This window comes from Molothrus ater, chromosome 9 (assembly GCF_012460135.2).
Source record: "Molothrus ater isolate BHLD 08-10-18 breed brown headed cowbird chromosome 9, BPBGC_Mater_1.1, whole genome shotgun sequence".
Lineage (NCBI taxonomy): Eukaryota > Metazoa > Chordata > Aves > Passeriformes > Icteridae > Molothrus > Molothrus ater.
Genome location: NC_050486.2, coordinates 7,653,709 through 7,676,294, shown reverse-complemented (window position 1 = coordinate 7,676,294; position 22,586 = coordinate 7,653,709). Strand labels below are relative to the sequence as shown.

General features: G+C 54.3%; 1 protein-coding gene across 1 annotated transcript; it reads left to right on the top strand.

The window, feature by feature from the left end:
• Window positions 1-6,296: 6,296 nt before the first annotated feature.
• On the top strand, window positions 6,297-21,867 carry LAMC2 (laminin subunit gamma 2). Its single transcript, XM_036388021.1, has 23 exons — window positions 6,297-6,372; window positions 10,181-10,369; window positions 10,555-10,684; window positions 11,555-11,653; window positions 12,115-12,251; window positions 12,699-12,821; window positions 12,932-13,121; window positions 13,474-13,586; window positions 13,858-14,076; window positions 14,850-15,029; window positions 15,489-15,722; window positions 15,934-16,070; window positions 16,387-16,537; window positions 16,659-16,864; window positions 17,133-17,212; window positions 17,648-17,782; window positions 19,119-19,263; window positions 19,467-19,616; window positions 20,087-20,201; window positions 20,289-20,488; window positions 21,062-21,220; window positions 21,309-21,408; window positions 21,617-21,867. Exons 1-23 carry the CDS (start codon window positions 6,297-6,299, stop codon window positions 21,865-21,867), a joined length of 3,519 nt encoding a protein of 1,172 aa, XP_036243914.1.
• The last annotated feature ends 719 nt before the right edge of the window (window positions 21,868-22,586 follow it).

Sequence of the window (22,586 nt, the reverse complement as noted above, 5' to 3'; positions counted from 1 at the left end):
GAGTGGCACAGCCTGGCCTCCTCTATGTGCTTTCCCTTGTAGCCACCTGGGGCAGGTGCACCATGTATTGCTTCTCTCTGTATCATTCCCTTAAAGCTTGGGATTTCTCCTGGCTGGGCTCCTGCTTGCTTCCCTCTGTTGTATCCCCAGCACCCATCCATAACCACTTTGCCTGTTGGGTGGCTGCTTTCCAGCCCAGTCTCCAAAGCCAGCCCTGCTCCCCACGGTGCCTGCAGCACCCGGTGCTGTGTCCCCTGTGCCAGCAGTGGAGCAGGGGCTGTGGCTTTGCAGCTGAGCTGGGAGGAGCTGTAGCTCTGTTGGGAGACCAGACCAGCTCTGAGGTGGTCAGAGAGCTGCATTTGGGGACATCTTGATACCACTGTGCAAGGCAGGAGGCTTGGTGCAGACAGTGCTGCTGTTCCCAGCAAACTCTGCATGGCTCTTGTATCCCTTCCTTTAATGATTGTGGGATTTCCCTCCTGCCTGCAAACACCTCTGGAGGAGAGCTCCCTGTGCCTGCACACACAGGGACATTGGGTCACTCTGGGAAGATAGCTGTGACCACATCACCTCTGCCAAGGCTGTGAGAAGAGCAGATGTGTGCATGCCCTGGCTGACCTCAGGCCTAAGGTTTCCTGCTCTCTTGTGTTGTTTTTTTTTTTTCTTAAGCCGTTTTTAACAGAATTTTATTTTTAAATAAAAAAAAAAAATCTTTATAAGCAATCTGTTAATCAGTACTGCATTACAGCCATTATTCATTGTATAAGTCCAGTTATTTCTTTACATAATGTGATGATGTGACAGCTGCTGGTGGAGTGCTGGGTGTCATGGATGACATGTGACATCCCTTCATCACCTTATTCCTGACTGTGGCCCCCTCAGTATGTGCCTTCACTCCAGCTTTTTTTGCCTTAATCTGTGGTCTTGCTGTCTGGGGCGGTGAACAAAATGCAACACTTGCAGTTTTTATGTATAAAACAGTATTTCTTATTTATAATAAAGTCTGAATATTTGTAACCCCTTATACCTGGGAATTCTGTTGAGTATTACTTTATTTTTTGTGGTAGGATATTGATAATGATGTGTCTCAGTTGCAAGATTCACCTCATGCTCCTTAGACACCCTGGTTTGGTGTGGGAACAAGGGAAAGGAAACTTGGAAATGCTTGTGCTGGGATACAGATGCCAAGGATGATGGTTTTTCCTTGTATCCACTGCTCCACTGCATGGCTGTGATGGATTTTAAGCTGCTGGTTTTCCAGGGCTTAAAAACAAACTGTGTTGTTGGTGCTGATGCTGTTGGAGTGGCACTGTCTTCCTGGAATGCCCAGAGCAACTGGGGGGAGTTTATTTATGCTGTAAGGGAAAAATCCTTTTACTAAACAGGTAGAAAAGGATAAGGTTCCTGGGGAAAACAAAAAACCAACTGAATAAAGAAGCTGATTACTGGGAGCTGTCACAAATCTGGGTGCTCTGTGTTGTTCCTGGGTCTTGTCTCCCAGAGCCTGGCCTGAATGAAGCAAATTTTTAAGGACAGATTGCAGTGATAAGAGATAGGCTGTTTTCTGCATTCACACTTGTCTTACAGCTCCAGCTGCATTTCTGTTGTTTTTCTCAGCAGAGGAAAGCACACAGGTCTCATTAACTTGCATCAGAGCTAATCCCATCTCAGCTGGTAAATTCTTATTTTTTTGCATATCAGTTTGTGTACTTTCAACCTTTCATTCTTCAGTTGTCACTAATGAATTTGTTTTCTAAAATATGTCTTTTTTTGCCAATGTTTTTGTGAAGCAAATCCCAGCTGGTAAAATCTGGCTGAGGTTTCAGCTGGATTGTGGGGAGCAGTCAGGGAGAGCAGACAACTGGGTGGTGGGACAGTCCTGACCTTGCATGGGGCTGTAGGTTGACATGGAGCCTCTTACCATTTTGAGGTGAAAATGCTTAGATTAGGAAGCAAGTCTGTGTTCTTTATTTTATCTTCAGGATTTTTATCTCCAGAAGATAAAGATTTTTTTTTAGGACTTTTTTTGGTGGACATTATGCAAATGTGCCTCAGAGGTGATCTTGAGCATGAGCCTTGCAGTCATGTGGTTTTCAGAGGTACTGCTGGAGGACAGTGGAGGATGACAAGAGTAACCTGAGTAGCTACTCAGAAACCTGTTACAGGGAGGAGCAGACCCAGCTCCAAGGGACTGTGATAATGGCTTACAGGTTCCCAAACTGTTCTTCCAATATTTTAAAGCCCAAGTAGAGATGCCCTCCTTGGATACTCTCTGCTCAGTGTAGCCAGTGCCTGACCAAGGTGGGTGAGGAGGCACCTTGCTGAGCAGTGACCAAGCCATGCTCTGCTAGCCTTTATTCTCCTTCAGTTCCCTGTGTTTCTTCTCACTGCCCAGGTTCAAGCTCCATCTTCTCTCACATGCTCTCTGGAGAAGCAGGAGGCTGGCAGGGGGCCTGGTGAGAAGGTGGCAGTGGGGAGGGCTTGGACAGACCTGAGCTGGCTTCCCTCTCATTTTTGGGAGGACAAGATATTGTTACAGGTTATAAAGTGCTGGGAACAACTGCCTGGAGGGAGATGTCTCTGGTGTGTTTGTGTGGATCTGAGCAAGTGGAGGAGGTCATACAGCTGTCACACCAAGCTGGCAGTGTCCTGTGCTCCCCATCTACAGCTGTGACATGCTGGACCATGTTCTGGTTAGTTATCTTCTGTAGTTGGCTGCTGGCTCGATACCTCCAGTGCCCCATCCCAGAAACATCAGGAATGCCATGTAGAAGTCATCCCACAGAGGGTGGCCATGGGGACAGAGAGGGGAATGGTAATTCCCCTCGTTGCAGTTGGATGGCAATGCCTCCTCCCTCCATCCCTGTTTGTCCCAGCCCTCTCTGGGCCGGGCAGGGCACAGCAAGGCAAGGCCAGACTTGACATTCCCTGCTGTGCCGCTGCCCTGCCCCGCCTGCTCCCTGCCGGGGATCCCTGCCTGCCTCTGCCCGTCCCCTGCAGCTGCTGCCTCAATGATCCCTGCTCCAGCTGCCTCTGGCTGGCAGCAGGACTTGTCCCAGGGCACCCCAATGTCAGAGGACAGACTGAAGTCCAGGCTCCATTGCTGCAGTGGCGTTCGGTGATACCAGCAGGTCATGGTCACTGATTTTGCACACCGTGAGGAAATCCCAGAGGATTTCCTCCTGGATGATGTGGCAGATGTGATGGGCCCTTGCAGGAGGAGGCTTGGGGATGCAAGGGTTGACCTGGGCTGCAAGGGCTCACAGCATCATGCTGTTCATCTGGCATAAGTCACAAAAATGGGATTTCTCCCTTGCTTACATTAGTAAAACCATCACTCCAGTTTTTACACATCCATCACTTTTCACCAGCAACCATCAGCAAAATTTAGATTATTGTGTTGTTTCAGACTGGTTTTGGAGTGGTTAATTCTGCCACAGCCACATCCTCAAGGACTGATGAACTTGTGAGCCACAGTGGTGTGCCTGCAGGAGCAGCTTTTTTGCCTCTGTTGGGAATGAGCATAAACCATCTTCAAGAAGGACTTTTCTTGTGTTGCAGATTGAAAGACAGGCTTTCCAGTGAAACAAAACTGCTTCATTGCAGTGTCTGATGAGCACAGCTGTTCTTTATACCTTCCTTTGCTTACACTTATGTTTACTTTAAAAGGTGAAACATCTGTGGTAATGCTGTTGGTGTGAGACCTTTTCTAAAGGGTGCTGCCATAGGTTGCAGTGGGACATTTGCTCTGTGGAGGCTGGTGGGCAGCTGCTCGTTCCAGATCAGATGTGTTTAGAAAATCAGGGCCCCAGGAAATACATTCTTGGTAGTCTCATGGCATGTGGTTTCCAGAGGTCCTGTTGAAGCATAGGCAGATGGCAGGGTGAGAATAGTCTGAGTCAGCAAGCAGAGATGACTGAGGAGAGAGCTGTCACGGCCTTGTTTGCACAAGTGGGGTGGCAAGGGTGAGATAAATGGGGTAACACAGAGGAGACAGACAGGGGAAAAGCTTCCTGCTGGGGAGGGCTGGTTTTCCAGGAGAGAAGTCAGCCAGGGATGTGGTCTGGGTGGGGTCTAAGGGAGCTGCTCTTGTGGACCATGCTGCTGGAGATGACCTTCCTGAGCAGAGGAGGAAGGACACAGCAGAGGTGTTGTGGGCAGGTGATGTACTTAAGAGCAGAAGGGATTGTGTCTCCTCAGAGGTATGAGTGGATCCTAAGAACTGCTGAATTGGTGGGAACACCAAAAATAATTTTATCTAATCTAAAAACTAGTAATGAAAACCAGATAAAAGAACATCAGATGCCAAAACCCACCATGCTCCTATTGCTTTTGGGAAGCAGTGTTCCTTGTTGTGAACTATATTAGGATCCACCAAGTGAAATGAAAAGGAAACCTTCTGTTTATAAAAGTTGACTCAAGCAGCAGAGGCAGGTACAGTTGGCAAAGGGAGGTGCAGAGATGTGGTGTGTTTGGGCTGGCTGTGCCCATGAGATCACCAGGAGCCAGAGGAAAGCCCTGTGAGTCAGCTCCAGGTGTCTGGAGTGTCTGGAGGCTGCTGGGCAGTGCAAGAGGCTCAGACAAGGAGCCCAGTGTTAATCACCCTGCTCTGTCAGGCCTGAAGTGAGCAGCATGTCACACCTTGGATTGACTTTGAGTCCCTAATGCAGAAGGGGACCTAAAAGGCAACTTGAGTCTCTGGGGATGCACTTGTTAGGTGTTTTCATTGTATTCAAAGGTGCTCCTGGACCACTCACAGTCACTTATGACATTAGGAGTCTCATGGCATTGGGCAGGGGAGCTGCAGAGATGGGGGCCCATCCCTCACTGTGCCCCTCTGATGGGCTGCTCTCACAGGGCAGGAGGCTGTGCTGGAGTCCTGCTTGTCCTGACGTGTGCAGGATGTGGAGAACCCCTGCCCCCAGATTTCTCTATTTCCCTGTAGAAGTGGTCATGTCCACCTGCAAGGCAAAGGCAAGGGCTGAGCTGGAACTGGCCTTCATGTCCCGTGTGGCTTGTCAGCTATCCTTGAGAACAATGTGCTCATGGACCTGGGTCTGTGGAGCCTGGCATCTTCCTGGCTCTGTCAGCAGCCTCAGAAAAGCGTTTCTCCTCTCTCTGTCTCCACTCCTCATCCTTTTTCTAGCATAAAAATGATGTAGTGGGTGAGGCAAGGACCCATCTAAGCTCATTTTCCATCACGGGAGCAAAAGCAGACAAATAGGTGTGATAACTTCCACCTCATTTCTAGGTCTGGGGATTTCCTGAACTTGGTGATTATCTGGCAAATCCCAATCGATCTGCTTTCTGGGCATTTATTCAAGCTGATCTTGGTCTCTTTCCATCCCCAGTCCTGCTAGTCCCCTGAAACGAGCCCTGCTCTTGCAGGTTGCCTGGCTGGACCTGGCTTGCGAGCAGGCAGCCCCCATCCACCCTCCCCGGGTTCCTGTGAGCTCATCCTGTTCCACTTTGTTCCCTGCAAGCCTCTGGCGTGCCCGGACAGCCCGGCTGTCCCCAGCCAGCCCCGCGGTGGGGCGGGACGGGCAGGAGGGTGGGCAGGGGCTGCAGGGGGTTGGATCGCCCCAGGAGGGTGGGCAGGGGCTGCAGGGGTGTTGGATCTCCCCAGGAGGGTGGGCAGAGGCTGCAGGGGGTTCGGTCTCCCCAGGAGGGTGGGCAGGAGCTGCAGGGGTGTTGGATCTCCCCAGGAGGGTGGGCAGGAGCTGCAGGGGGTTCGGTCTCCCCAGGAGGGTGGGCAGGAGCTGCAGGGGGTTCGATCTCCCCAGGAGGGTGGGCAGGAGCTGCAGGGGGTTCGGTCTCCCCAGGAGGGTGGGCAGGAGCTGCAGGGGGTTCGATCGCCCCAGGAGGGTGGGCAGGAGCTGCAGGGGTGTTGGATCTCCCCAGGAGGGTGGGCAGAGGCTGCAGGGGGGTTGGATCTCCCCAGGAGGGTGGGCAGGAGCTGCAGGGGGGTTGGATCTCCCCAGGAGGGTGGGCAGGAGCTGCAGGGGGTTCGGTCTCCCCAGGAGGGTGGGCAGGGGCTGCAGGGGTATCGGTCTCCCCAGGAGGATGCTCGCAGGGAGTGTTCGGGGTGCTGTGCCCGTCAGTGCCCCTGTCCCGCTGGGGCCGGGCTGCCTGCGCTGCCTGGGCTGGGCTCTGCCGTGAGTCACAGGCGCTCTTCCTGTTGGGAGTGACTCAGGTGGGGCAGCGATAAAAAACGCCCCAAAAAAGGCACCGACCTGGCAGCGGTGCGGAGCCCCGCCGGACGGGCCCTGCTGCCGCTGCTGCTGCCGGCGCCAGCCATGGCCGAGCGCTGGCTGCTGCCCCTGGCCTGCCTGGCCCTGCTGCCCGCGGCCCGCAGCGCGCACCGGGGACAAGGTGAGCCTGGGCCGGGCCCGGGATGGGGCTGGGGATGGGGATGGGGCTCTGGAGCGGCTTTTCCTGCCCTGCTCCCGCCGCAGATCGGCTCCGTGCTGGGAGCTGGAAGCTGCCTGGGACACCCTGCTAGGGCACTCTTCTCCTGCCTTCGGCATTGGTACTGGATCTGAAGGTGCTTCTTAGTTTTCCTCCGAGGTTAGTTTTCCTCCACCATAAATAATTTTGTCAGTTTTGCCACTGGCATCCCCTTTCAATAACTTATTTGTATGCAATTACCTTCCTGCTGTCGGTGTAGAGCTTTGCTCCCGGGGTGGGATGCAGGTGTGAGCACAAGCATCGCCCAGGCAGTGGCTGATCTGCCCATCACTGCTGGAACCAAATCCTTCCCCGAGCTTGAAGAAGAGCATCCAGGATCCAGTTTGCTGTAATAATGAGGTGGTGTTTGGATTTTGTGCGAGTCCGTGGAACTCACAAAGTGCCACAGTCCTGCTGCATCCTAAGGGAGACAGGAGTCTCCTGCTGTCCACAGCTCTAAAAATCCAGCAGATCCTCTGGCACATGCAAAGCTCATGGAGTGTAGAGTGTCATGGAGGGAGATTTAAACATGTCCAGCCCATGGTAATTCAGCTATCCAAATTTCAGTTTCATTGGCCTATAGTCTGAAGATGGGTATGTTTGGGCAAAATCAGGTTTTCTCATATATTTTGTAAATACTGAGTGATTTTGTAAATACTGAGTGATTTAATTTTTTTTCACCCCAGTACTGATGTTCTGAAATAAGCTTTCTGGGCTTGAAGTTAAATTTTATCAGTTTTAGGTTTGGTGCAATGGGAAGTAAGCGCTGAATAAGTGTTTTGGTTTGGGTTTTTTCAAAAGAAAAAAAATCTGTTTTGCTGTACACGCTACTTGGGTTAATTATTACATCACTCTAATTACATCTAAGTTTTAAAATACTGATATCAATTCTTCCTCTGCTCCTTCCTGGCAGTGTGTGGGAGACTGCTGCTTTCCCAGGGACTCTTGAACCTGTTTCTGTGTGTTTGTAAAGCCAGTGGTCAGTAACAGCTGTGATTTTATGGTGCAGCATAAAAATTTGAGTGGGTTCAGTGGTGTGAGTCCCCTGATGGAGCCCTGGAAGCCCCAGGCAGATCTTCCTGCAGTGAGAAACTGTGAAGGTGGGCAGTGGGGACAGCCAGCCCTGGAGCAGCAGATGGCCCAGCCTCGTGGGTCACTGTCCCAGGAGCACAGAGCAGGGAATGGCTCTATTGACATGGAGCCTTCACTGCATGCAAAGCTCTGTTGTTCTCCTGATGGAAGGAGGGATCTTTGCAGGCTGGGTCATGTGGACAGGGCTGTTGGATCCTCACAGACCTAGGGCCACCCGCATTGTCTGGTTTTGTGAATTTAAGGAGACAGTTTAAGAAGCCTGAAGCTGCCTGTCTCCCTCTCCAAACCCTTCTGATGTGAGAATTCATCTGAGCACGGCCATCAAGCACTTTTCTTTTTCTTTTTTGCTTTCTTCTTGGGTGGGAGCTGGGGGAATGACATCCTGCTGGGTGTGTGCCATGGATCTCCTGCATCCTGACATAGCACTGAAGAAACCCAGCTGCAAAACCTTTCCTCCAATGGAACCTGTTTTTTTCCATGGGTGATCTCAGAGCAGAGTCTCGGGGCACCTGGATAGAGAAGTGATCCTCAGGTCCTCATCCTCCAGCAGCTCCTTCCTGCTCCATCTCGTTAGCAATTCCTTGCTCTTGGTAAGGATTAGCCTGCCTGAGCTGCTGGGTTTCTGGGAGAAGACCAGGAGCAGGCACACCAGTGCAGTGGTGGCACTAACCTGCCACAGTGTCTTAAATGGCTTTGAATCAGCGGGACAGGAATTTGTTCCAGGGCTGGAGAGCTGGTTCCTGACATGCTGCAGCAGCAGAAACACTCCAAGAAAGGTTTTCCTTCCCTGGGGGAACGGTGCTCATGCCTGTAATTTAGCAAGCCAGTAAATCCTCTGGATTGCGTAGACGTAGGGTGATACATGGGTGGAGTTCAACTCAAAGATCCTTATTTGTCCTTCCAACTTGAGATCTAGCTGGAGTGTGGAGGGATGGGGAGTGGGATCAACCCAAGTGGGATCTTTCTGCTGTGAAGGTGAGCACAAATACTGGAAGAAAGTCTCACGCTGCTGCTCTCCCTTGGTCCTTTGTGTTGTCCATGCCCTTTGGTGACTGCTGGTGCTCTCTGAGGCTGGAGTTGCTTTCCCAGACCCTAGAAGCAGGAACTCTGTGCCCACAGGTCCCCTCCCAGCAGGCTAGGGTGGCAGAAGATCTCCTGAGCTCGGTCTCAGACTCCTGCAGCCAGATCGGGAGGGAAGAGCTGTGCTTGCTGAAGTTGGAAAAGCCTCTCTCGCTGTTTGCTGGCGCATGAGGTCACCTCTCCCCTTGGCAGAGGCGCTCCTGAGTGCCTCCCTCTGGAATGCGGCGCCCATGGGTGTGTGGGAGGGCGGCGCCCAGGTGCGAGAGGAGAGCGGGAGGCTTTGCCTGGCCCCAGGAATCACGGATGCAGAGCACAGGGACGTTGTGCCCTGGGGCTGAGCTGTGCCAGAAGAGAGCTGGGAAGGAGGAGGAGGCTCGGTGTGTACGAGCACAAGGCACTGTCGGTATCCATGCAGCAGGATTCTGCCCAGTTTGGGGCTCTCTCCACCTCCTGTGCTCTCAGAGGTGACCTGGGCAGGGGTTGGGTAGCTGGGAATGGCCCTTCCTCGCCCAGGCAGTGAGCAGAGCTCCTTAGAGGGAGGTGGAGGCTCCCATGGCAGCATCAGGGTGGTTTGGAGCAGTTCCTCAGCAGGCTCTGTGCCCCTGAGGACCTGGCTTTTCCCTTGGGATATTTCTCCTGCCTGTCTTTGCCAACCATTCTCTCGGCTGTGCCTGCTCTCCCCAGTGATCCTGAGGAGCATTAATTAATTAATTAAACTGGAGCAGGATTAAGTGCTCCAGTTCTGGCCACGGAGGGATTGCCAAGTAGGTGCAAGGTGGCTTCAAGGGAGCAGCTGGACAAGGCAGTGGGGTGCTGGAGCAGGCACATCTGGTGAGATGCCCGAGTCTGATGTCCAGGGGGATCATCTGTCTTGGCTGTAGAGGAATGCAGAATCTCATGCCTGTTCTTCCTGCCATCCCTCAGCTGCAGCGTTTCTCACAATGAGGGAGGGTGGGGTCCAATCCCACCCAAACCTTTTTTGTTAATCTCCCTGGTGGCTGGCACTCTTCCACCCAGCTCCTTGGATCAGAGACCACTCCCACCACCCTGCACTGCAGACCTGGCTGGGGGAACCTGGTGGAAGTTGGTTAAGCTTTTCCCACTCAACTCACTCCTGGCCAGGTGAAACAAAGGATAACCTCAGGAAACTTTCCCTTTTCCCTAAAGTCTTCAGTAAGGTTACCTGTGCTTTTCTTAGGACAAGACTGGGGTTTTTTTAAACTATCTCTGCTTATTCAATGTCCTGCTTGTGTTGCAAGACCTTTGGAAGAATGGAGAACAGCCCTGGCAGTGCTGTTGTGTGGATTATGGCTGCTTGGCTTGGGTTTGTCCATCCTCAGCAGTGAAACGGGGCATTCCTCCCCAGTGTGGGGATGTGGACACTGGTGGCACTGGGTGGCTGATGGACACAGACAGGGGGACAAGCACAGAGATGTGGGGCAGCAGCTCACTGTCGGCAGGGCAGGGAAGGGGAGGTTTGCAGCACCTGCACCCTGCTCCTTGCCCCTCAGGGAGGGATTGCTGCACCATCTGAGACGTGTCTCTGCTCTCCTCTCCCCAGTGTGTGACTGCAACGGGATGTCCAGGCAGTGCATCTTTGACTGGCAGCTCCTGCGGGACACGGGGAACGGGTTCCGCTGCCTGGGCTGCCAGGGCCACACGGAGGGCGTGCGCTGTGAGCGCTGCCAGCAGGGCTTCTATCGACAGCACGGGGGGCTCTGCTGCCTGCCCTGCCTCTGCCACCCCTGGGGTACGTGCACAGCTCCTGCCTGGCCTCAGGGGGCTCTGGGCACCTCCTGGGCAGGGCAGGCTCTGAGCCCCTGCCTACCAGACCAGGTTTCAAGACCCACCTGCCCTCTGAAATAATCACAAACTCACAGAGTGGTGTGGGTTGGAAGGTGCCCATGCCAGCCTCTCCCTCCTGTCTCTCTGCAGGTTCCCTTGGCCCACAGTGTGACAGCGATGGCCGGTGCAGCTGCAAGGCTGGAGTGATGGGGGACAAGTGTGACCAGTGCCAGCCGGGCTTCGAGTCCCTGTCCGAGGCAGGCTGCAGGAGGAGCGGGCAGTGAGTGCTGCCACCATCAGTGCCGTGGGGCCAGAGGGAGGGCCAGCCTCCAGAGCTCTCCTGGGGCCTGTGCTGGCTGAAAACAGCCCCTGCAGGGGGAGCGGGGCTGGTTTCATAGCAGCTCATGGACAACCTTAAGCCAACCATGCTAGGAGAGAGTGGGTTTGAGTGAGGCTGGACCTTTGTGCCAACCTGTAGGGCTTGGTGTCCTGCTACACCATCAAAATCTGAACTTAGCCGCTCTCTGAGGTGCTGGTTTCATTACCCAGATAATGCCCAACAAGCTACAGCCCTTAAAACAAAACCTGCCCATTGTGGGGCTGCCTCATGTTGGTGCCACTCACAAGGAGATGTGTATGCAAAGATCAACCCCTTCCTTTTCATGAAGCATTTTTTAAATACTTATAGAAATGTTTCTGATCTGGCTTCCTCAGCTGTGTCCTCTTCTTCCTCACCTCACCCTGCCATTGCTCCTTTGGGGCTGCTGGCAGGCAAAGGGTGTTGGGCTGCCTGCAGTCCTGGCCTGGCCTCCTGCCCAGGCCTCCCCGGGGTGCTGCTGCTTACTGGAGCTCAGCCAAGGTCTATTAAACTCAGCCAGGGTTTATTAAGCTCAGTGGAGCTTCACTTTGCACTTGAGGGTGGGTCTGATGCTCTGGGATGCCCCGGAGCAGTAGCAATGGGCACTGGCTCAACCTGGCACCCACAGAGCGGCAGATTTTGGAAAGAGGTGGCTGTGCAGCTTATTTCCCCACTTCTTGCATGGGAATGGTATCTGGGAGGGTTCTCTGCTGTCTTGTGTGGTAGCAGGAAGCACTGAGCTCCCAGGCCAAACTGGAATTCCAGGTAGAGGTTGCTGCTGTGCCTTTGCAGGAGCCTGCAGTGTGAGTGTGACCCGGCGGGCAGCGTGGGAGGCTGTCACTCTGGCCACTGTGTCTGCAAGGAGAGCGTCACTGGGGAGCACTGCCAGAGGTGAGGGGCAGGAGCATGAGCTGGACACTGCCTGGCACAGCCTCCTTCTCTCTGCTGTCACTTCCCAAGTTCACCAAGTCTTAGAATGGTTTGGGTTGGAAAGGATGTTAGAGCTCATCTCATTCCACCCTGTGCCATGGGCAGGGACACCTTTCACTATCCCAGGTAGCTCCAAGCCCCATCCAGCCTGGCCTTGGGCACTTCCAGGGATGGGGCAGCCACAGCTTCTCTGGGCATCCTGGGCCAGTCCCTCACCACCCTCACAGGACAATTTCTTCCCAGTATCCAATCTAGCCCTGTCCTCTGTCAGGTTGAAGCCATTGCACGTGCCCATCTCACCATCCCAGCCCAGTGATGACCTTAAACCCTGCTGATGGCTGTATTGCATTACAGGGATGGTTGTGTGGGCCAGTAAGAGGAGAAAACAACTTGAACATTGTCACCTTCTTGCATTTTCCCAGGTGCAAGCGACACTTCTACAACCTGGATGCCAGGAACCCTGCAGGATGCTCCCCCTGCTTCTGCTACGGGCACTCAGACACGTGTGTCAGTGCGGACAACCACAGTGTCCACAACATCACCTCCACTTTCCAGCAAGGTGAAGCCCAAGCAGGACATCCCCATGGCTCCTGGGGATGTGTTTGTTTGCCATCCCTTCTCTTCAGTGGGCTGGAGGAACCACGTGGTTCACAGCCCTGCTGGAAGTCAGCCTTGGGCTGTGCTTGCTCCTTGGGTGCTCATCCAGCCTGCCTGTGGCTGCAGCAACCTTGCTGTGATGGGATGGCTTGGTCACAGGCAGAAGTATAGTCCAAGGGTTGAGGGGAGCACAGGATTTCTTCATTATGTCTTTCCTGCCACTTGGAAGGAAGTCTCTGTGCCCAGCCAGGCTGATTTACAGATGGTGGGCACAGGGACAGCTGTGCTGCCCCCTCAGAGGTTGGGGTGGGAAGTTGGAGAGTTTTGATAAGACACAGCTCAAGAAAGTTGCTGGAATCCTGGAAACACCTTCCCTGTGCAGGCTGACTGCTCCTTGTTTGTGCTCCAGGTACTGAGGGCTGGCGAGGGGTCCATGAGAGCGGCTCCCCAGCCCAGCTCCAGTGGTCCCCACGCCACCAGGATGCCTTCATAGCAGCAAGGACATCGGAGCCAATATACTTCATGGCACCTGGTAGGTGTGGGATCAGTGGTAGCCAGAGTGAACCCTTTGCTTGCTCTGATGCCATGAACTGAGCTTTTAGAGGAAGGAGAGATTTTAAGCCTTTGATTTTCCCTCTGCAGCAAAATTCCTTGGGAACCAGCAGCTGAGCTATGGTCAGACACTCTCCTTTGGTTACCGCCTGGACCGAGGGGGCCGGCAGCCATCCCCACATGATGTGGTCCTGGAGGGACATGGCCTGAGAATCACTGCCCCCTTCCTGCCCCAGGGAGAGGTCCTGCCCTGTGGTGTCAGCCACATGTACACGTTCAGGTAAAGTGAGAAGCTGGGGTGCTTGGGGCAGGGGGAGCAAGAGTGGTTGAGGCTTCAAGGAGGTCCTGGGTTCAGCTGTGGTCCCTTGGTAGTGACAAATGGCTGCCTCGTTTGGGCTGGGTGCATCTCAGGTGCTTCTGTCCTGGATAAGGAGGTTACTTTGTGAGAGGGGCAGGAAAAATATGGCTTGAGTTTGGGTTTTGTTGTCAACTCTGGATCAGTTGCATGCATGGAGGTCGTTGCCCAAAGCCTTGAGCTCCCAGGAGGGAGGTGGGCGAGGGCTGTTGTGTTTTTCGGAAGAGGCATCTCAGCTTTTTGATACCAGTTCCACTTCCCCCCTCTCCCATGGCAGGCTGGACGAGCACCCAAGCAGCAAGTGGAGCCCGAGGCTGAATCACTTTGAATTTCGCAGGCTGCTGGGAAACCTGACAGCCCTCTGGATCCGAGCCACCTTTGGGGAGTACAGTAAGTGCAGAGAGAGCTGACAAGGTTGGCTTCTCCTGGTTGCTGGAGATGGGTACAACTTTGCTAACATTTATTAAAAGATAAAAACAGTAAGTGTTCCAAGGGGGCAGAATTAAACAGCAAAGAGATTGAGCAGGATAGCAACAGATGTGGCTGCTCCACTTGCCCCGTGGGCACTGCAGTGGAATGTGCCCCCTGTGCGGGTCCTGGCTGTGGGGCCGGGCGGGTGGAGCCGCTGTCCCCGCGGGTGACTGGCCCTACTCCCCTGCAGGCACGGGCTACATCGACAATGTCACCCTGGTGTCAGCACAGCCTGTCCCCGGTGTCCCGGCCCCGTGGGTGGAGCGCTGCCAGTGCCCGGCGGGGCACCAAGGGCAGTTCTGCCAGAGCTGTGCCCCTGGATACCACAGAGACACCCCCAGCCAGGGACCCTTCAGCTCCTGCGTGCCCTGCCACTGCCAGGGGGGAGGAACCTGTGATCCTGACACCGGTAAGAGACGCCAGCACCACCATTCTGTGCTTGTGGGCTGGATGGGAGTGCAGGGAGGCTGCCTGAGAATAGGGGCACAGGGGAGTCGAGACTGCTGGCTTCACAGGAATTTCTTAGTGGAAGTGTCATTAGATGTTTTAAGGGGCTGCCCAGGGAGGTGGTGGAGTCATCATCCCTGGAGGTGTCCAGGGAAGGACTGGACTTGTCACTCAGTGCTCTAGGTGGGGATCTGCCACAGGTTGGACTCAACAGGTGTTGGAGGGCTTTTCCAACCTTAATGAGTCTGTGATTCTGAGATTCTGTCTGTGATCATGAATCTGTGACTTGGGTCTGAAATGTGGGGACCATCCAAGACAAAACTCCCCAGAGCCTGGAAGCACTGCAGTCAGATGCATTTGGAACAAATTGAATGCATGCGGGAGAAAGAAAAACCATCTCCTGCTGCCCAGATAGCAATATTTCTTCACTGGTGACTTCTTATTTGAAAGTTAAGCATGGCAGTGCCTCAGGTTGGACAGAGCTTGATCAACCTGGTTTAGTTGAAGTCCTTGCCTGTTGCAGGGGAGTTGGACTAGATGACCTTTAAAGGTCCCTTCCAACACTAACCATTTCATGATTTTATGTGGTGCATGATGTGGGCATAGTGGGCATCTGAAGAGATCTCATGGAGGTTGCTGGACCCTGGGTGCTGTTGTTGCTGTGGCTGCAGTGGAGGACAATGTCCCACTGGGAATGTGAGTAAACTGCCCTAAGCCCTCTCCTTGCTCCTCCAGGTGAATGTTACTCAGGAGATGAAAACGTGGGCAATGGTGCCAGCTGCCCCTTCGGCTCCTACCGAGACCCCCGGCAGCCCCACAGCTGCAGGATCTGCCCCTGTGGGCCTGGCCAGGGCTGCTCCATGGGGCCGGCTGGTGAGGAGATCATCTGTGACCACTGCCCTCCTGGAGCTGCTGGTAATTCCCTTCTGGCTTCTGCTCTGCCTTTTCATACAGGTCTGCTTGGAGTGGGCAGATCCACACCATCCTCTCAGCCCAGCTTGCCTGTGACACTGCCCCTCCTGGGGCAGTGGGATGTTTGAGCCCCAAGGGCTGGGTAAACACAGCAAGATCTCTGGGAAAAGTTCTCATCTAAATGTAACATGGGTGGAGAAAGGATGGGTAGGAAAGGGAGGCGAGCAAAAAATAAGGAAAAAAACAAATAAGAAATGACTTGTAGAAGGTCAGCTGTGGCACCCAGTTTTCAAGAGCATGTGTGGGGCATTGTGTGTTGGCCGTGGTGGTGCTGACAGCGGAGCAGCTGTGGTGCCAGCCCTGATGGGGCTGAACACCCCCGTTTCTGTGGGGCACAAGCAGCGAGTGAGCCTCTGCCTCCCGGGCACAAGCACTACCTTCTGCTCATGTCTCCTTTCCCAGGTGCCAGTTGTGAGCACTGTGCTGATGGCTACTTTGGAGACCCAGCAGCCTCCCAGCCCTGCCAGCCGTGCCGCTGCAATGGCAACGTGGAGCCCAACGCCGTGGGCAACTGCGACCGCCGCAGCGGCGAGTGCCTCAAGTGCATCCACAACACTGCTGGCTTCTACTGCGACCGCTGCAAGGACGGCTTCTTTGGGAACCCCCTGGCCTCTGACCCCTCAGACAAGTGCAGAGGTGAGACCCAGGTGCTGTCTGAGCTGGGGATGAGTAAGAAAAGTCAGTCATGACTTTGGAGTGGTTTGATGGGAAGGAGGATGCTGGGAAGTGGGAATGGTGAGCAGGAACCAAAGCACAGGGCTGAATGGTGGGAGGAAAGCAGGGAGAGATGTGCTGTGGCTTGAGGTGGGGCCAGGCTCCCCTGAAGCTGTGTCACTCTGACCTGCAGCCTGTAACTGCGACTCGGTTGGTGCCGAGCCCCTCAAGTGCAGGAGTGACGGGAGCTGCATCTGCAAACCTGGCTTTGAGGGTCCCCGCTGTGAAGAGAGTGAGTGCCCAGCTTGCTATGGCCAGGTGAAAGAGCAGGTGAGCATCTGTGCCAGCCCCAGGGCCACTGAGCAGCAAGGAGTGCAGTGATTTGCTCACCCTCAGGGTCTCCTCCTGTTCTCCTCAAGCATTTATTCCTGGTGCAGGTGAAATGTGAATTCAAGCCTTGGCTTTGTACCTGATTCAACTGATCCTTTGTGTCCCATCCTAAAATGAGCCTTCATTTTGGTCTCTGTCCTCAGGCCTGACTGTGGCCCTGGATTCCCCCTGGTCGTTCCCCCAGGGGTTAGTGGGGTTAGTGTGGGGTTAGTGTGGGGTTAGTGTGCTTCTGGCTGATGCCTGTCTGTGGTTGCAGGCGGAGCTGTACCTGCAGCAGCTGGCAGAGCTGGAGCTGCTGCTGTCAGAGGTGCGAGCTGGCGGTGGGACCAACCAGGAGCTGGAGGGGAGGATGCTGGTGGCTGAGGAGATGCTAAGGACCATCCTCAGGGAAACCCTGAGCCTTCAAGGTACCACCTGCCCACTGCCCTGGGATGGGGCCATCTGGGCTGTGTCAGGGAGGGTTTGCTGCCTGGGCCTTTTTGCACAGCAGCGAGTTTCTCTTCAGCCTTTCTCTTTCCTTCTCACCAGCCTCCGACAGGTCTCTGGAAGGCCGTGTGGCCAGGATGAAGGGACAGGGGTCCAGCTCCCAGAGTCGCTTGGATGAGGTCAAGGCAACAGTGGAGAGACTGAGGTCTCTGGGCAGGCAGTATGAGAGGCAGGTGCAGGAGACACGGCAGCTGCTGGAGAGAGCCAGGCTGGACCTGGATCGCAGCGGTGCTGCTCTCCTTCGGGTGGTAAGAGCATCCCGTGTGACACGCTCCTAGTTCAGCTCAGGGATGGAAAACATCTACAGAGGAAGCAAGGATTTAAAGAATTACAGATGTTGTTTTGTGAATGTGGGTGTTCTGGTGGTCCTTTCTTTGGGGTCAGGACCTTGAGAGGAGCTGGCTGGGGTCTTTGGGGGCGGTGGAGGTTTAACATGCTGTAGTTGCCTCTTTCACTGCCAACTTGGATGGAGAGCAGGGAAGAGCATTCACACCTCTCTCCTTCCTCCCTCCTCAGACCATTCCTGCTTCAAGCTTTCCCGGGGGTTCCAATCAGTTCTTGCTGCTGGCCCAGGAGGCTCTGAGACTGGCCAACAGGTGAGTTGCTCCCACTGTTAGCCAAGAGAGAGGGGAGGAGGACTGAGATCCCGCTAGGTGCCCAGAAGGTCTTTTTGGGGGGGTTCTGTTTGACATCTACCAGCCCTGGAGCAGGGGAAGATACAGCTGCTGGGCTGTTTTTGCTGCCCTATAGACTTATCCTCAGCTGTCTTTGAGGATGTAACTGGATGTGATTTAGAAGCATCTTTGGGATCAGAGTTTCCCCTTGTATATCCAGTTGGAACAGAGAGCTTGTGCCCTCCCCAGTGCTCCTCTCTCCTTGGGAGATGCAGGAGGAACAAGCAAAATACAGGTCTCCTTTGCAGACATGCTGTGTTTCTCGGGGAGGGAATCAGTGAAGGCAGCAGTAAGGGAAGCTGGTGGAGGAAACCTGGGTGGGAGCCCTTTGTGACAAGCCCCCTCTGTGCTCTGCAGGCACACACAGGCAGCCACTGCCATTGACCAGGCTGCCAGGGCAGCACAGGAGGACGCCCGGCAGGCGCTGGAGCTGCTGCGCGCGGCCGCCGGCGGAGAGGGCACCGAGGGCTCCCTGCCCGGGCTGCCCAGGAGGTGAGCACTGCCTGCCTTGGCCTCAGTGTCTTCTGTGTGCACCTCCCCATCTGAGCTGCAGAAATGGGCAGCTAGAGGTAGGGTCTCAGGATCTCTAGCTGGCCACAGTGACCCCGAGATACGTTAGAAAGTCTCCTTTCCCAGCCTGGCACTCAAGGAGGAGTCAGAGCTCTTCATTTCTCAGTCTCAAGGTTGTTTATTGTTCCTTATCTGTAAAATTCTTTCTCCTGTCTGGCTGAGGTCGGCTCAGCAAGACAGTCCAGGCACTCTGCCTGCCCCCAGGCAGTGTTATCTTTTTATACTAAAAACTAAGTGTACAATATTTACAATTACTTTCCAATACCTGTCACCTATGTTAGACAGTGAGCTTCTACTCTAAACCAATCTAAAAGTGCCTCACAGCAGAAGATGGAGGCTAAGAAGAAGAAGGAGAAAGGCTGGACATGCCCAGATTCCTCCATCTTGCCTCCTGAACCCCCATTCTAAAAACCTCAAAAAATCTGTATTTTCACCCTGTGATAAATTCACTATCATTCTACTTAAACTTTCATGGCTTGTAATTCTTCATATAAGGTTGGTAATTGTTTTTTCCAAGGGCTAAATCAAAGGCACAGGGGTCTTGGGCTCTGTGCCAAGGTCTCTGAGCCCCCTGGGCAGGGACTCGAGTCCTCCAAGGCAGCCAGAGGAATATCCTGGGTTCTGACAGCAGGGAATTCACTGGCATGTCTGAGGGGTGCAGATGGAGGGTCAGCAGCTCTGTGGAGGGTTTGTTTCCCACCTCACAGCCCTCAACGCTCCTGAGGACTGCCTGCAGCTGGGCAAACATCACCACGTGTGTGAACAGGCTTCTGGGGATGATTTCCACATGTGGTTGAAAATCTGGGCTGGGTTTAGCCCAAGGGAGAATTTAAGCCCACGGTGTCTCCTTTGGTCAGACTTGGCCTCTCCAGAGCCCACCATGGTGGTGCTGGGACTTTGCACACCATGGGTGGGATGTGAGCAGCAGCCTTGAAGGAAGTTAAGAGGTTAAACAGGGATGTGCAGGAGAAAACTTAAGTGGTAGGGCAGGGATCAGCAGAGCCACCATGGAGCCTTGTGAGGGTTCAGCTGCATGAAACAACCTCTGATTTTGGAGCAGGAGTAAGGAGCCAGCAGATGCCCTGCTCATTGGAGGGGCTGGCATGCAAGGAATGTTTGTAATGGACTTTTTGCGTGTGATAAATCTGCATGGAGCCCTGGAGAATGTGAACAAGTCAATGCAGATGGTGGTATTAATGCTGGGGTGGGAGGCTGGCAGCTTGGCTGGTACCAGGCTCTCCAACCTCACATCTTACAGGTACCAGGAGCTCAAGTCACTGGTTGGAGGCCTGAAGGCTGATGCTGATGGAATGGCCTCTAAGGCAGACACGGCTTATCAGGGCAGCCTGGTGCTCCTCAGCTCCCTGTCCCGCCTGACAGAGATGGACATCAGCTCCTTTCAGGTGAGGGCTTCGTGCCTGTCAGGCCTGGAGATCCCCTTTTGCTCTTCCTGATGCCCTCCCTGCTTATCCTACCACCAGCTCAGCCATTCCCAGGGCTCCATCCCTCTTGGAGAGCCCCTAGATAGGCATCTTCCTACCCTTTTTCCCCCTTTTCCCTCTGGTTCCTGGTGGGCACTGGGGAGCTCACTGTGTCTGTGTTTCAGGAGGAAGCCTCGAGGCTGAAGCAGGACTCAGGTGCCCTGCTGGCCCTGGTGGACACGTCCCTGTCCCAGTACCGGGACCTGCGGAGCCGCGTGGGGCAGTGGGAGCAGGAGGCCAAGCAGCTGCTGCAGGGGCAGGAGGGCCAGAGAGCGGTAAGAGGCTGGCCAGGGTTCATCCCATGCCCAGCAGGAGCTGCAGCCTTGGGGGGTGCCTGTGGCCCCACCACTGTCCTTGTCCTGCTGTCAAAGGCAGCTCTGCCTGCCTGCTGCAGGATTGGGCCCTTCCTTGGGGCTGGGCTGCAGACCTCAGCGTGTGCAGGGAGCTGCTGGTGCAGGGCTCTCACCTGCACAGCTCCTCCATGTAAGGCAGGATGAAGATCTGCTCCTGCAAAGATTAGAGCTAAGATGACTTGGGATAGAGCTGGAGCTGGTTGAGGAGCACGGGCACAAGCTTCTGATGGCAGCTCAGCCTGTGGTAGCCTTGATTAAGGGGCAAGAGCAAGCATTTGGGAGCAGACTCTTGGGTCTCTTCCAGCCCAGCTCCTCCCAGACCGCTCTGGGAGCATGTGATGCTGCCACACCATGTCCTTCACCTCCCCTTTGTGTCCCTTGGTGCATTGCAGAAGCTGACACAGCTGCTGTCCCGAGCCACCCTTGCCAGGAGCACAGCCCTGCAAGCCGTGAGCGCTGGCAATGCCACCTTCTACGAGCTGGAACAGATCCTCAAGAGCCTCAAGGGTAGAATCCCAGAAACCCTTCATTTTCCTTTCCATGTGGGATCTCACAGAGGTACTATGGCTTCATTTCCACGTGTGTTTCTTCCAGAGTTCAACCTGCAAGCAGATGACAAGAGGAGGCAAGCCAAAGATGCCATGAGGAGGCTGCCCATTATCAGCAGCATGGTCACCACTGCCAGGGAGAAGACAGACCGAGCCAAAGGGATTGTGGGCAGTGCTGCTTCTGAGTCAAAGGCAGGCAGCAGCGTGGCAGAGGAGGTGAAGGAAATCACCATGGGGATCCAAGAGGTGAGGACAGTCCCTGGTGCTATTGCTGGCAGAAAAGGATTTGTAAGGGGAAAAACATGGAAGAAGAGGAGATGGTTAGCAACCTCTTGGTGGACCCCTTGGGCTGATTTTTGAGCTGAAGTTTCTCTACAGTGGGTCCTGCAGATACCAGTTTGGCTGTAGGTGATCTCTGCAGACACATTTCTTCCATGAGGATCTCTGTGGCATCTCACTGCAGCCACCTTCCAGTGACCAAGGGGGTTTTTTTACTCCTGCAGCCAGAGTCACTGGCAGACTTGTGATGTCCCAAAACTGGTGTTTGTGGTGTTTGTAATCCCTGGGGAATTACAGCACACCTCCCAGATGTGTGTTGTAATTCCCCAGGGATTTGCTGATGTGTGAGGGAGGGATTGAGCCATGAGCATAGAAACATCTCTCTGGAGCAATTGGTGGGAGAACATGAGCACAGCTTGTGATTTTTTGGATCCCTTGTAGAAGGAACCACTTTCTACCAGTTCCCCACTCCAGTGCACCCAGAATGATTTTGGTTGTGTTCTGCCCTCTAAAAGTGCCTTTTCCTCAACACAACACCAGGAGATTGCCCGGCTGAGGGAGGAAGCCAACAAGACAGCTGATGGCGTCCTGGCCCTGGAGAAGGCAGTGGCCACCCTGCAGCTGGAGGCCAAGGAAGTGGATGAAGCATTTGAGAGGAAACTCTCTGAGGCTGAGGCAGATGCTGCTGTGATAGAGAAGGTGGGTCCCCATCTCCCTTGCCTTGTCTCTTCCCCTGTTGGCCTGTGGGCTTGATTTCACCTTACAGCTCCTGCCTTTCCTCCTCCAGACAGCTCAGGAAGCTCAGAGGGTCCATGACAAGGCTGGCCAGGCAGGGGCAGCTGTGCAGCAGATGCTGAGTGCCCTGGAAGAGCTGCTGCGGCTCATGAGTAGGTTTTGTGATGCCTCTGTGGGGTGTGAATGGAGACAGGTCCCCTCTGGGGTCTAGGCAGGGCTTCTGGGAGTTTAGTGGGAAGCTAAATTATGTGATGCCTGTGAACAGGCAGGGCAGCAGGGTGGGGATGAAGTATCTGGGAAGATCTAATTCTCAGCCTCCATGCGTGCTTTCCCATTCCTTGTTTTCCTTCTGTGCCAAAGACCAGCCTGGTGCTGTGGATGAGGATGGCCTGAGGCAGCTTGAGGAGAACTTCAGCAAAGCCCAGAGCAGAAGCAAGCAGCTGAAGGTGGAGATGTCAGAGCTGGAGCAGACGGCTGCCCTGCAGAAGGCCCGGGTGCAGACACTGGAGAGCAGCATCGATGGCATCCTGGCTGATATTAAGAACCTGGAGGATATCCAGAAGAGCCTTCCTCCAGGCTGCTACAACACAAAAGCCATTGAATTGCCCTGAGCCAGCTCTGGAAAGGCTGCAGCACCTGCCAGGCTGAAGGCAGGAGTGCCTCCCCAAATCTGGCAGAACTGGCTGTGTTTGTTGTGTTAAACTGATCCTTACCCTCAAGATCAGCATGGCACATGAAGTTCACAGTGTTCCACTGGCCCTGGAAAGTCCCTAATTTTTCCAAGTGCTCCGTCCCTTGCTCATGGGAGGAAGGAGACTCCTGGTTTGTGAAGGTGCTACTGTTTGAAGAACAGCCCATTCCTACAATATATCTCTGAGGTGCAGGGTTAGGTGTCAGCCTTGTGAGTTTGCACAGTGTGGACCCTGAAGCTCATAACTGACAGGTTCCCATCACCTGTGGCTGCCCTGTCCTGGTCCAGCACACACAGAAGGACTGGGGTCTCTGTTGAACACTGCCACCACCAGCTCCTGCTCCTGTTCTCTATGGGGTTTCCTCACCTTTGGCAGTGACAGGGAGCAAGCAGCATGAGAGCCTGCTGGGGGAGATGAGTTCTGAGTTGTGGCACTGGTGATGCTTCATGTGGTGTCTCCTCCCAGGCTGGCAGTCCTCCCCTTGCTGGGGGTGGTGGTGTGCTGTGGCTCTTGTACCTGAGAACCCCATCCCATTCTGCTGCAGTGCCTGTAACCTGATTCATTAGTTTAAAAATATTGAACCTGTCTTGAATGTGTCTCCACCTCTGGTTTGGTGCTGCCTGTTCCTCCCTCATGGT

Coding starts and splice junctions, on each gene's coding strand:
- LAMC2 (XM_036388021.1), top strand. CDS start 6,297: ATGGCCGAGCGCTGGCTGCTGCCCCTGGCCTGCCTGGCCCTGCTGCCC. Junction 14,077..14,849: donor AACCTGTGATCCTGACACCG/GTAAGAGACGCC, acceptor TTGCTCCTCCAG/GTGAATGTTACTCAGGAGAT. Junction 16,071..16,386: donor ATGGCCAGGTGAAAGAGCAG/GTGAGCATCTGT, acceptor CTGTGGTTGCAG/GCGGAGCTGTACCTGCAGCA.